This window comes from Ambystoma mexicanum, chromosome 5p (genome assembly GCF_040938575.1).
Source record: "Ambystoma mexicanum isolate Mex_15411 chromosome 5p, UKY_AmexF1_1, whole genome shotgun sequence".
NCBI classification, from domain to species: Eukaryota; Metazoa; Chordata; class Amphibia; order Caudata; family Ambystomatidae; genus Ambystoma; species Ambystoma mexicanum.
This window is the reverse complement of record NC_090930.1, coordinates 544,761,024-544,773,950: the sequence shown is the minus strand read 5'-3', so window position 1 is coordinate 544,773,950 and position 12,927 is coordinate 544,761,024. Positions and strand designations below refer to the sequence as shown.

Genomic DNA, 12,927 nt, shown 5'->3' with positions numbered 1-12,927 from the left:
GAGAAAGAGTGAGAGAAGAGAGAGAATCCTGTACAAAAGCGTCTCTGAAGAAAAAGGCTCCTGAAGACTTTCTACCAGAATGAAGGTAACGGGGAGAACGGGTAGCCTGGGAGGACCCAAGGGAATCATTTTACTGCACAGTTAACTCATCCCAGTATACATTCAGAAACAGAGTTAAACTTGAAACGAAGGAAGCACAAGTGTGGCGATTCTAGAGAAAGAAGTGTTGAGCACCTGAATAATGAGAGAGGAGAAGAATGGATAAAAATACCCTGGGAACATCCTGTACAAGATCAATATAATGTTAAAGAGTAAAGCACAACAAAGCACAGTTAAATTCCAAGGATACGCTGAGAACCACAACCAAGAAAGAAGGATTGATGAGAGATCCCAAAGAGGAGATAAAGCCCAATAACCCAATTAAGAAACTGAAGAGTTTGATCCAAGAAGTCGCAAAAGACTATTTGTGGACTAGCACAGCGAGTAGAGCGCTCGCTTTGACATCTGTGCAGAGCCTGCTGACCCAAGTTCGAATCCCGGTAGGGCCAAACTCAACCTTTCATCCTTCTGAGGTCCATAAATGAGCACCACACACCGTGGGTAATAAAAAGCAGTGCTCAGATGCCTGAGGGTTCGTAGCGCTATATAAATGCTAAATTATTATTAAATGTATTATTATGTACTAAAGACTGGTAGTAGACGTTCCCTCAGGGGGAGAATGGTGTCGTTCTCCTGACCCGGGTTAGTTTGAATTTTTTATTTTTTTTTAAAGTATTTTATTGGCATTTATATAAGTACATAATAACCATCAAACGGTAACATAACAAACAAACAACAACCAATTAACTACCACAGTCTTCATAGCTCAACGTATTGTTCTTAGTTGTGGCGAGGGGGAGGGGGGCCGGTGGTCGGTGTACCCAAGGTCACGGGGGTTGAGTTTCCTGGTTGTCCATTCTTGGGGGTAAACCCCAGGCAAGTCTCTGGTAGGGGTGAGAACTTAGGGGGGGTTTGTGATCCGAAGCGTATTGGATGTCGCGCAACAGGGCCCTCCATGATTCTAGGGTGTCATTAGAGTTATCATCGCTCGAGTTGATTCCATCTTGCCAGGCTCTGGTCTCTGCCTCTGCACACTTTTCCAGGTCCTTAAGCCAACGTCCATGCCTCGGGCCCCCTGGTGATTTCCATGCCGTAGCTATGGACCTTTTTGCGAGGATGCAGGCTAGGTCCATTAGTTTGACCAGATGTTTGTATTTGCTCAGTCTGGGATGGGCTCCCAGTAAGCATTTCTTTGGATTCCATTCATATCTTGTGAGTCCCGCTTTGGTGCAGGTGCTTTCTACCATGGACCAGAATTTCTCCGTTTTGGTGCAGGTCCAGAACATGTGGATCATGTCCGCATTATCATTTCCGCACCAGGGGCAGTTCGGAGATGCTTGTTTGTTAAAGGTAGCAACTCTTAGTGGGGTCATGTATGTTCTGTATAGCACATTTAGTTTGTTTGTTTGTTTGTTTATTTATTTGGTAATGCGCTCCAAGCCCATGGGCAGCTGGGCGCAACAATACAAGTAGACTCAAAACTTAGTTACAATGCCTGACACAGGCTATTACAAAACAGTAGTAACTTACAACATATGATACAGGTGAAGCAGTACATATAGGATCAAAAATAGGTAAACGCAGAAGAATATTGTCTTAACAAGTGTTACAAATCGTTGTTGTGCAGCCATTTGATAGCATTAGATCTAAATCTAGTGTAAGGTAGAGGGCGTCTGAGGTCAAGTGGGAGTGTGTTCCATGATTGTGCAGCTCTAACTGGAAGCTAGATCCGCCCGCCGTGGTAAGTTTAAATCTAGGGACTTCAAGTAAGAAGGTGTTGGTAGATCTTGTCAATCGGTTAGATGGTCTCCAGTTGATTCTTTCAGCTAGGTAGGGGGGTGCTTGATTGTTGAGGCATTTGGCTGTGAGAGAGATGGTTTTAAGGAGGATTCTGTCCTTTATCTTGAGCCAGTGGGCCTTGGTCTGGTGTTTGGAGATATGCTCTCTACGTGGGATGTTCAGAGCTGCTCTAAGAGCGTTATTTTGTAATCTTTGGAGTTTATCTGTGACCGCCTTATTAGCACCTGAAAATAAGGCGTTGCAATAGTCCAGTCTGGACATGACAAGGGCATTGGCCAAGGTGAGGCAGCTGGCGCTGGACAGGAAGGGTTTAGCGGCACGGATAAGTTTACACGTGTAAGTGGTTGTGGAGGCAAGGGAGTTATTTTGCTTTTTGAGGGTGAGAGCTGAGTCGAGGTAAAAACCTAGGGTTTTAACCTCACGCATAACCTTAATAGTGTTATTGTCGATGTTGAATGAGGCATAGTCCGGGGTGAGGTTAGATAGGTTATGGTCTGATAGGAGGAGCAAGATTTCAGTTTTATCATCGTTCAGGCAGAGGCCATGGGTGGCCATCCATGCCTGAATGAGGATGTAAATGTTATTCACCAAAGCCAGGTCCGCTCCTTAGTTGCCCGAAAGGGCTATGAGGATCTGGGTGTCATCTGCGTAATTTGTGTAGGTGACGCCCAGTCTGTCCAACTTGTCGAACAATGGCTTGGTGAAAATGTTGTACATGGTGGGTGAGACACAGGAGCCCTGTGGGACTCCACATGTAATTTGGATTGGATCGGCACAAGTGGATGTGGAAAACACTCTCATGGTCCAGTTGGCTAGAAAGGATTGGACCCATGCTATAGCTTCTCCTGTGAAGTTGGCAGCAAGCTTGAGGTGGTTGCATAAGACTGCATGATCCACCAGATCGAAAGCTGCTGACAAGTCCAGTAGGAGCAGCAGCGCTGTTTTGCCACTATCCTTAAATTCCTCCATTTTAGTTTTAAGATCTATCAAGGCTGTTTCAGTGCCATGAAGGGGGGGGGGGGGGGCGGAAGCCCGATTGGCGCGAGCCAAGTAGATGGTTAATTTCTAAGTAATCTTGAATTTGGAGATAGGCTACTCTATCGATAATTTTTAGTAGAAAGGGTACAGTGGTGATAGGCCTATAGTTAGTCGGGATGGGTGGATCGAGGGTTTGTTTTTTTAGTAAGGGGGAGGAGCCAAGATTTTTTTAGGTTAGCTGGCACTGTATTGGATTTGAAGGAGGAGTTAATAAGCTTTGAGATAAATGGGGCTAAATCTCTGGCTGCGTCCTTTATTATTTGAGCTGGGCAACTGTCGCCCTTGCAGTTGGAAGGCTTCAGTGAGAGGATAACCTTTTCAGTGTCGATGATGGAGATAGTTTTGAAGCTAAAAGGGGGGATAGTATTAGGTTCAATCACTAGAGGTGCTTGTTGATCAGTAGGAGAGAGGGCGTCCTTTTTATTAGTTATTTTAAGTTAGAGGGTGGAGATTTTATTTGATAGGGCATTCTGGATATTAGTGCACCATATCTTGTCCTTAGGGACCGTGTCAGTAGGTTGGATGGGAGATTCCATTTCCTGGAGGATGGCAAAGAGTTCCTTGGTATTAGATTTGGAATTGGTAATTCTGTTGAACTTGTTTAAATCTAATGTTCCTTGACACCTCTTTGGGGTATAGTAATATTCGCTCCCATTCACTGTCAGATAGTGTGATCCCCAATTCGGTTTCCCATTTTTGTCTCAGGGTTGCGCTTTTTGGATTGGATCTATCGTTCAGTTTGACGTATAAACGGGAGACCGGTTTCCAACCATCTGCTAGGTCATACATTTCCTGGAGGAGGGGTTCCGGTGGGGGTTCCTCTGGCCAGACAGGCCATTGTGCCCTAGCTATCCTCTTGAGGCGGTGATACCACAGGAATTGGGTGTTAGAGATGCCTTCATTAGCTTGTAGCGATTAAAGTTCTCTGAACATGCCGTCTTCAAACAAGTCTGCACATGTGTAGATTCCGGCTCTCTCCCATTTCCTGGCTGTCGCTAGGTCCGCCTGAGTTTTGCATACATCTGCCAGAATGGGGGTGTTGGGATTGTAGGGATGTTTTAATTGTCGAAGGAAGCCCGTTCTGGCCCATATCTGCCTGCCCAGGGTAACAATCACGGGAACTTCAGATGTTTGTTTCATCGGGTTCCAAAGCATTTCTTTGGGGAATAGCTTGGAGGTCACATGTCGCAGGAGCAGCAGACGGGTTATCGGAGAGCCATTTCGTCACGTGGCTGAGCTGTGCAGCTAGGTAGTACCTTTGCAGATCGGGTAGTTGTATCTCTCCTTCCTTGTACGGGAGAGTAAGTGTAGGTAAGGAGAGTTGGTGTCTGGATGACCCCCATATGAAGTCCTTGATTAGAGAGTCCAGTTTTCTGAAGAAGGGAGGTCTTATGTAGAAGCAGACGTTCGTGAACGGGGGAGAACTATCATCTTGACTATTGCCGCTCTGCCCATCACTGCCAGTGGTAGCTTCGACCAAAAGTTCATGGATTTGCGGAGTGCTCCCACTGCTTTTTCAGTGTTGTGTTCATGCGTGAGTGCAGGGGTATGACACACATCGACTCCTAGGTATTTAAACTTCTCTAATTGCCATTGTATCCCGACGTCTGGTAGATCGGACTTATCCAGACCCCTGAGTCTGGCCAGTGGAAACGCACACCACTTTAGCTTGCTAAATGTTATCCCAGAGTATCGGGCATAGTTGTCTAGGATGTCCAACGCGACTTGTGCATTGAGCTGAGGGTTATTTAAATACAGGAGGACGTCGTCCGCGTACATGGATATTATGGAGTGGTCACTGCCCAGCTCAAAGCCCGCGTCAAAGTGTTGTTTCCTGAAATAGGCGGCTACTGGCTCCAGGCCCAGTATGTATAACATCGGGGACAGCGGGCATCCTTGCCTCGTGCCCCGCTGTATCGTCCAGGCTTTGGACACTGTCCCTCCAGTCTTCACTCTCTCTGCCGGTGAATTATACAGTACCTCGACCCATTTGCAAAGCCCTTGCCAAAGCCGAATTCCCTTAGTACTTCGATCAGCCACTCCCAGTAGATGGAATCGAAGGCTTTTATGGCGTTTAGCTATAGCACCGCTAGGTCCTCGTCCCGATCATAGGTCTCTGCCATGATGTGCTGGAGCCTCCTCAGGTTTGCGGTAGTATTGCGTCCTGGAACGAAACCATTCTGGTCCTCGTGAATCAGGGTTCCTACCACCCTCGCCAGCCTCTTAGCCAGTATTGTGGTCAGGATCTTGCAGTCATAATTTAGCATGGCGATTGGGCGGTATGATTCACAGTTGTCGACAGGTTTGTTGGGTTTAAGTATAGGGATGATAATTGTTTCTTTCATGGAGTTGGGTAGGATTCCATTTTCGTATGCCTCCATATACACCTTGTGTAGTATCGGGGTGAGGGTCGCTTCATACGCTTTATAGAATTCTGGCAGAAGCCCATCACTCCCGGGGGTCTTGCAAGTGGCTAGCGATCTAATCGCCTCCGTCACGTCTTCTGGAGTGATTTCCACGTCCAGTAGCTCGCTTTTGGCCTCCGTCAGTCTTGGGAGCTCAATCTCTGCCAGTGTAGCCCTTATGTCCTCCATTGGTATTTTGGTGTCGTGGGCATACAGTTTGCAGTAGAATGCCGCAAACGCAGAGTTAATATCTTGTTGCGTCCTGTGGGTTGTCCCCCTTTCATCAGTTATTTCGGTTGGGAGGTGTCTTGGGAACTCGCGTTTACACAGCCAAGCCAACATTCTACCAGGTTTATCTGCTTCTTTGTGTGCCCTGGCTATGTAGGTCGTGTAGTTGCAGGCCAAAAGGCATTCCTCCCGGGTGCCTTTTAGTTCTGTTTCAGGATGTCGTTTTCGGATTCCAGGTGTGTAATCTTATTCTCCAGATTCTCCAGTTCCGAATTCAGATGTTTGCGGATGCCGCCGGCTCCGGATATCACTTCTCCCCGTGTCACAACCTTCATGGCCTCCCATAGTGTGCTCCAACTTGACACTAGTTAATGTCTAGGTATTCTTCGAGTTTAGCACCAAGTTCCTCCTTAAATGCGTGGTCAGTGAGTGCTGCCGGTGGCATTCTCCATAATGGGATTGGCGGTCTGGGTCCTCTAGGAGCCCATTGCATAATCAACGGAGAATGATCGGATATGGTTCTGCCTAGATACATTGTGGAGTCTACTTGTTGAGCCAGCTCACGGTCTATGAACAAATAGGCTATCCTCGTATGGACCTTGTGCGGGGCTGAGTAATAAGAATAATAAGAATAGCTCCTCTCGGTGCGATTTTGTTCCCTCCAGATGTCCACTAGGTCGAGTTCCTCTATTATGGTGTTTAGCACGTTAGATGCAGGGCTATTTAAAAGATGGGGGGGGGTCTGATCTGTCCATAGCTCCGTTCCTGATGCAATTGAAATCACCACCCCATATGAACGCACTCTCTCTGCGAAGAATCATTTTAGCACTAAGCATTTTGAGGTGTGAGGGGTATTCCGTGTTGTGGTAAGTATGAGTTCACCAGGCACACTGGCGTGGATTCGATAGTTCCCCATAGTATTAGATATCTGCCCTCTTTGTCGGCTTCATAGTCCAGTGGCTGGAAGGGCACTGTCAGGTTTACCCACGTGAACACTCCTCTAGCAAATTTGGAGTATGGCGCCCCTCTTCCGATCCCACCCCATCTTTCGGATAGTTTGGCTGTGGATTCTTCCGTGAGATGGGTCTCTTGAAGCATCACTATCGATACCTTTTTCCTGCGCAGGTAAGAGTGGATCCGATTCCTTCTCAGGTACGTACCCATACCCCTCACATTCCACGTCATCACCTTGAGTTGGAGTGCCATTGAGTTTTTGTTTTGGTCTCATCTTTCCGGTCACCCCAGATTTCACGGGGCGGCCCCTTCTCCGGGTGATGAGGCTCTCCTCATGGGTTCCGGTGTTTTCTCATCCTCGGCCCCCAAGGACCTCTGGTCCCGTGCTTCCCCTTTCTTAATATTTCGAGGACTGTGGTGTGAACAAAACGATTAACAAAACTGGAACTGGTGCGCCCAGCAACGACAAGTTCCTGTTGGTGCTCAGACGCTCTCGTACCGTCAGGACCCATCCGGGTGTCAGGCACGAGTGAGTTCGGTCAGGCAACTGGCCTGTCCTAAACTGTTCGTGGGGGTAGGGCTCTATGCCTGGCGTGGGCCGAGCGAGGGCCGCATCTATGTAGCTGACTGTTGGGTGGTTTTACTTTCTCTTTGGTTATTTGCCTTGTGTCTGAGTTAGCTTTGTGAGTCCTGGATCCGTCCATGTCTCAAGCGCAGGTGATTCTTCAGTTTTCCGTGAGTTGAGGACCCTTATCTGCAGCTAGATTGTTGTCTTCCAGCCACATGTTGGCAGCTGCTGGGGATTCCAGGAAAATCGCCCTCCCCTTATGGATCACTTTCAGTCTGGAGGGGTATAATAGCATGTACTTCAGGTTCAGTTGCCTGGGCCAGGCTTTAATCGGCACAAATGAGTTCCTCTCTCGTTGGACCTTCGGGGTAGATTGTTATCCTGGAGCTCCCACGTTCAATGGGGCCCTCTTCTCTGGAGTGCCGGAGGATGGTCTCTCTATCCTGGAAGTTGAGTACTTTAGCGATTATAGGGCGAGGATGCGAGCCCGGCGGGGGTCTCTTCTGAAGAGATCTATGCGCCCTTTCGAACGAGAATCCTTACGTTAGTCTTCCAGCGCCCACCTCCTGTTGTATCAGGGATTCTATATAGGCTGTCGGATTCGAGCCCTCGCTTCCTTCCGGGACCCCAAGTATTGTGATGTTTGCGCGTCTGGCCCAGCCCTCAGCCTCCTCGGCTCTGGCCTCAAGTGTGAACACCTTTCATTCCAAGTCCAGCACCTTAGCTTTCAGCTCCGCTCTGTCGTCTGACGTTTCTTTTATGGTCGTTTCGGCAGTGGCCACTCTTTCTGTTAAGTTGCGGGCATCCTGGCGCATGATTTGTAGCTCGGATTTGAACTCCCCGATTCTGGAATCTATAAATGACCGTAGTGATGCAATTGCCTCCAATACCTGGGCTTGATTTTCGGGGGAGTCCGCCGGTTTTGCTTGCAGAGGTTCAGGGGTGGAAGTGCGTGGCTGCGGAGGAGTTTTAGCTTTAGCGGATACATACGTGTCCATGGTGCTTGTTTTCGTCTTATTCCTGGCCGCCATGATGAGGGACGTTCAGAGACGCCACTGGGTCATGTGTGGGTAGGCGATAGTGGACGTCGCCTCCTCAGCAATGCCCCCACCAGCCCGGTGATGTTAGTGTGCGGGGTGGGGGAGCTTATGGTTCCGGGAGTGGGAGGGTCAGCATTCAGCGTGTACTGGAAGGTAGTCCAGGCCAGTCCGCAGCGTGTGGGGACTGTTTTTCGCGGGTCTCCAGGGATCAACAGGGAGACAGCGGATGGGGGCCCCCTCTGTAAAGGCCGCGTCGGCCTGTTGGGATCAGTGTTCAAGTTCTCGGAGGGGCATACAACCGCACGCCGATGGTGCGGCGCTATGGTCCCCTATGCTGGGGGTATTCGATTGGTTTATGCCCTCACCCACTGCTCTCCTCACCTCCACCTTCTTTTGCTGTCGGTGGCGGGGCTCCCCGCACCAAGGGGTCAGCGTGTCCTCTCACAGTGTCTCTCCGGCTCTCACTCCTCGGCCGCTACGGAGGGCAGAGCCCAGGGCACAGGCCCAGTCTCCCAGGGCGGGAGCGCTCACTTGTCTCTCCGGTCAGCCGCTGCAGCAACGCGGCAGGACCAGAGCCGCGTTGTCGCAGAGCCGAGGGAAGGTACTCCAGCGACTAGGACAGCGGCAACGCAGATCGGATCCGGGTGGAGGGGCAGGCTCCTCCTTATTTTTTTTCAGTTATGGAAGCAGCTTGTGGGTCTGCTTTGCTGCGAAGGCGGTTAGCGTTTTCCTCCGGCACCGGCTTCAAGAGGTGGCCGCCATCTTGGGTCCCGCCAGCAGTGGTGGGAGGAGGACCTTTGCAGGGGAAAATCCGTGGGTCTGGAGGTCCAAACCCAGGAGAAAACCACAGGCTCGTGTCCGGGGCTGGTTCTCCTTCACTCGGAACCGGTTCTTTCTGTCCGAGATGTAATTTCAGGCAGGCAAAAGGATCAAGATACAGCGTTTCAGCCAGAGCACGGCGACTCAGCTTCCACTCGCCATTAGCTCCAGGCCACGCCCCACTCCTGACCCGGGTTAGTTTTTATAGTGGTAGGGTCAGTAAGGGTAGCGTTGGTCAGCTTACTTATTCCTTTGAACATTCACGACTGACTGACTAGCACCATAGTTAATAGCATAGGTAAGGTCCACCCATTGTGATAGGGAAAGATAGGCTTTTCCCCTTTACGCACAATATCCTCCGTGAGTCTGTCATTCTTCTGACTCACCACAGTGTGTGGCCCAGTAAGCAGTAAGGGGGCTAGGACGGCCCAGGTCACATCACTGGTGCAAGAATGTCTGCTACTGGGGGTGGATGTGACCAGTAGTTGCTGGTTGGACAACTACTAGCTGTTTGAATGGTGCATATTCTTACCATTGGTGGCCTTTCACTTGCTTCCAGCACAGTATTTAGATAAGAGGACTCCTGCAGCATTTCTACAGAGCTACGTTGGAGCTAAGAATCCCCCAAGAAGAGCATCCCATTGATGACCGAATATGACTCCTAAAGTGGCCAAGAATCCCCTCCAGTGTCTGGCCAGGTGAAGACCTGCTCCTTTGCCTGTTCTCCAAACACCCTGAGCGATGCTCCCGCCCTTGGACTAGTGGGACCAACAAGCTTCAAAGCTTTCTCAAGGAGAAGCCTCAAAGCTTTCTCAAGGAGCCAGCCCTTCAGATTCCTCGGAAGTGTCCCACTGCCCAGTGGACTGACCACCGCCTTCCTCTGATACCTCGCCAGAACTGTTGCAGTTCCGATTTCAAGGGAACCTGTCCTGGAGCAACCTCTGATATCATTACTGGAAGAACGACTGTCGTCGCCTGCAAACTGTGATCATCACTGGAACTCTCCTTCCTCCATCCTATGAAGAGGCCTGCATTGTTGGATTCTGTATTTCTTCGCCGTCAGGGATTGCAGCTTGCAGCTGTACCCCGACAGGAAGAATCCTCAAAGCTGCAACTCCTGGGCACTACTCACTGGAACACAAGGCAGAAGATTGAGCCCCCAGCAACCCCCAGACGATCCATGAATTTCGAATTTGTAGAGCGTGACTTGGCCCTGAGGGTATCTTGGCGCTAGTGAGAAGATAGTCTGTGAGGGACACAATAGAAGAGACACCCTGAGGAAAAGAAAGAAAAAGAGATGGATCATCTACGGGAAAATAAACCTTTTTCAGTGCCCTCTTGAATGCCAGATGGCCAGAGGCTGCACACAAGAATCCATCATGACCTCTGTGAAAATCAGAGTCGGGGGTGCCTGGGGAGTTGACAAATAAGCATCATTGTGCCTTCTCTCCATAATATTGGGAACAAATCCCTTTGTTTCCGGTCACCTTTTGACTCACCTTTGGTCGTTGAACCTGGGTCGGTAATGCTGCTCCTGGGTTAGCCTTGGGTCTGGAAGAAAGAGAACGTGCCAATCCTCTGGTAAACTGTTATTGAACTCTTTATTCATTTGAAACTAATCACCACCACAAGCCCATTGCATCCTTTTTAAAGAGAATAAATACCTCTGATATACATTGTGTTGGACCGTGTGGCTTTTTGGCACAAGGCCCCATTCATCTTAAGGTTTGGACTTCTAAAGTTAGGATCTTTTGTGACTGGTTTCCATCATTTTATTGCATTTACATCACTTACCCGCATTGCTTAAGCTATTTGATGATGTATAATAAGTGAACCTAATGATGATTGTATACATTTGTATTATATGGTATTGTGTGATAGTACTGCCTGCTAGTTTCATTTTTCATTGTGTTCTAAAAGCCTAGAATAAATAAATGTATTTTTATAACTGACTTTCTAAATGGAATTACTGTGTACTCTTAGGTGTGGACTCATTATGGGCCCCCGACCCCACTAGCACTCTCCAGAGACTAAGCCTGGACTGTTGAGCCACATACTTTGATTGGGTTTTGGCCAACATCTGAGTGCTCTCTGTTCACTATAACTAGGGTGGTCCACTTTGCCAGATTCTAGAAATCAATCGTAACATCGACCTCGAAGGTTGTTGATGAATTGGCAAAAATAAGGCTGTTGGCCCTGCTGTGGAAAATTAACTTTTAAAGTGTATGCTGGCCCCTTGTCTGAGGGGAGAACTTGTGAGCTATCCACCCGGCTTTGTAATTATGTAGCATGTTTGCAGTAATGCTTTCTTTTTTTAAATCTAATTGTTATTAAACTCCGTCAGTTTTTCTCCTTAATGATGGCCATGATGACAAACATTTGTCTTTTAATGCATGGGCCGATGTAATGAGTGATCTCCTTGGACTTATTGTGTGCATAATTTACCCTATTTCCTTCTACAGGTGCCGGTGAGAAGATATATCTGTCGGAGCTCCTGAAACCAATAAAACCTTCCTCATCATTGGTAACAGTCAAGAAGCAGTTAAATAAGCTAAAGACCAAAAAAACAGTGGAGTTGCCCCTCAGCAAGCAGGAAACCCAGAGGGTAAGTGCGGAACAGGAAGTGGTGATATAGACAAACCTTGGATTGGTTGTATTTGTTTGACCTAAATTTCGTCGTAGGGTTAAAATAATTAAATATGTAACTTTTTAGGAGGAGGTGGGGGTAGGAAGGGATTGGAGAAGGTCGGGTCAGGGGCATGGGGGTTCTGGGGAGGGGGAGCTCGGGTGCTCTCTCCACCGCGCCCACCATTAAAAGGGGAGAAAAATAACAAAATGCAACAACCAAATTTAGGTCAACCAAATTTACACAGTCAAATTTCTGTCATTGAAACTGCATAGAGCCCTTCGAGTTATTGCTTATTTGTCATTGGATACACATTGCTTTGGATAATCTAATTTTAATTTCTGTGACGATGCACTAGTTCCCGTCACTTCTCCCCAGGGGAACCCATTACCTATGAGTCTAGGGGGTGAGGCGGCAAACTAATAATCCCCCTAGGCGTGGTAATATTCTGGAGAACCTCAGAGGGAGGGACTGCCCTCCTGGAGAAAAGCCTCCCTAACACCCTACCCCAAAATATTTACCCTGGTTGTCTCCTCCCCAATTGACAGGAATACCATGCGTTATGCTGAGTCACTGCTGTTGAGAATTCTGGGATAAAACAGACATGGAAGAAACATGTAGATAAAAAATCTGCAGACTCCCCTAAATACTGTGATTAGGTGGCCTCCAAGAGGCCTGTAGATTGCCACAAATTTTGTAACCTGGAGTTGATGTTATACAAGGGCGGAATCAACTATATAATATGGAAAGCAAAGAAGGACAAAGGGGAAGAGACCACGGAAAGCAGAAGAATGCCAGCTAAGCCAGTGAGATTCAAACCAGGAGTCTTGGAGGCACGGAGAAGCTGTCCCTCAGAAGGGAGGACGAGAAGGGCGAGACGTCTCCGAAGAGTCCGGTGAGCTGGCAGGGACCCGACTCATACCAACACTGCAGTAGTTGTGGTGGTTGTATGACTGCAGAAAAGCAGATTGTTTTGTCCAGAAACAACGCCAAGACTGCCAGCCGAAACTTGCTTGCAGAGCTACGAAAGAACCGTAGAATTGAACACCCGCACCGAACAAGAGCCATCACCCCAAGAAGAAAACTGGAATGGTGGGAAGAACAGTTGGGATCCGGGGCACTTCCTAAGTCTTACCAAGCAAGTGCGCATCAGGAGTAATTTCCTTTGCCACAGTTGTGACATACCAAGAACCCAGAATCAAGAGTTACTGTCAGGATCCAGGATTCCAGATGCACTAATTGCCTTCACGGCTATCGGACAGCCAGAGAGTAATACATTAACTCTACTGGCTGAATGATTGCTGAGAAAGTAGGATGGCAGCAGGAAACGGGACCGGATACCCCCAGCTG

General features: G+C 48.5%; 1 protein-coding gene across 1 annotated transcript in view; it reads left to right on the top strand.

The window, feature by feature from the left end:
• Nucleotides 1–12,927, top strand: part of UTP14A (UTP14A small subunit processome component) — a 684,761-nt gene that overhangs the window by 132,805 nt on the left and 539,029 nt on the right. The window contains exon 5 of the mRNA XM_069612971.1: nucleotides 11,414–11,556. Within this exon, the coding sequence (XP_069469072.1) occupies nucleotides 11,414–11,556 (143 nt within the window). The remainder of the gene's footprint in view (nucleotides 1–11,413; nucleotides 11,557–12,927) is intronic.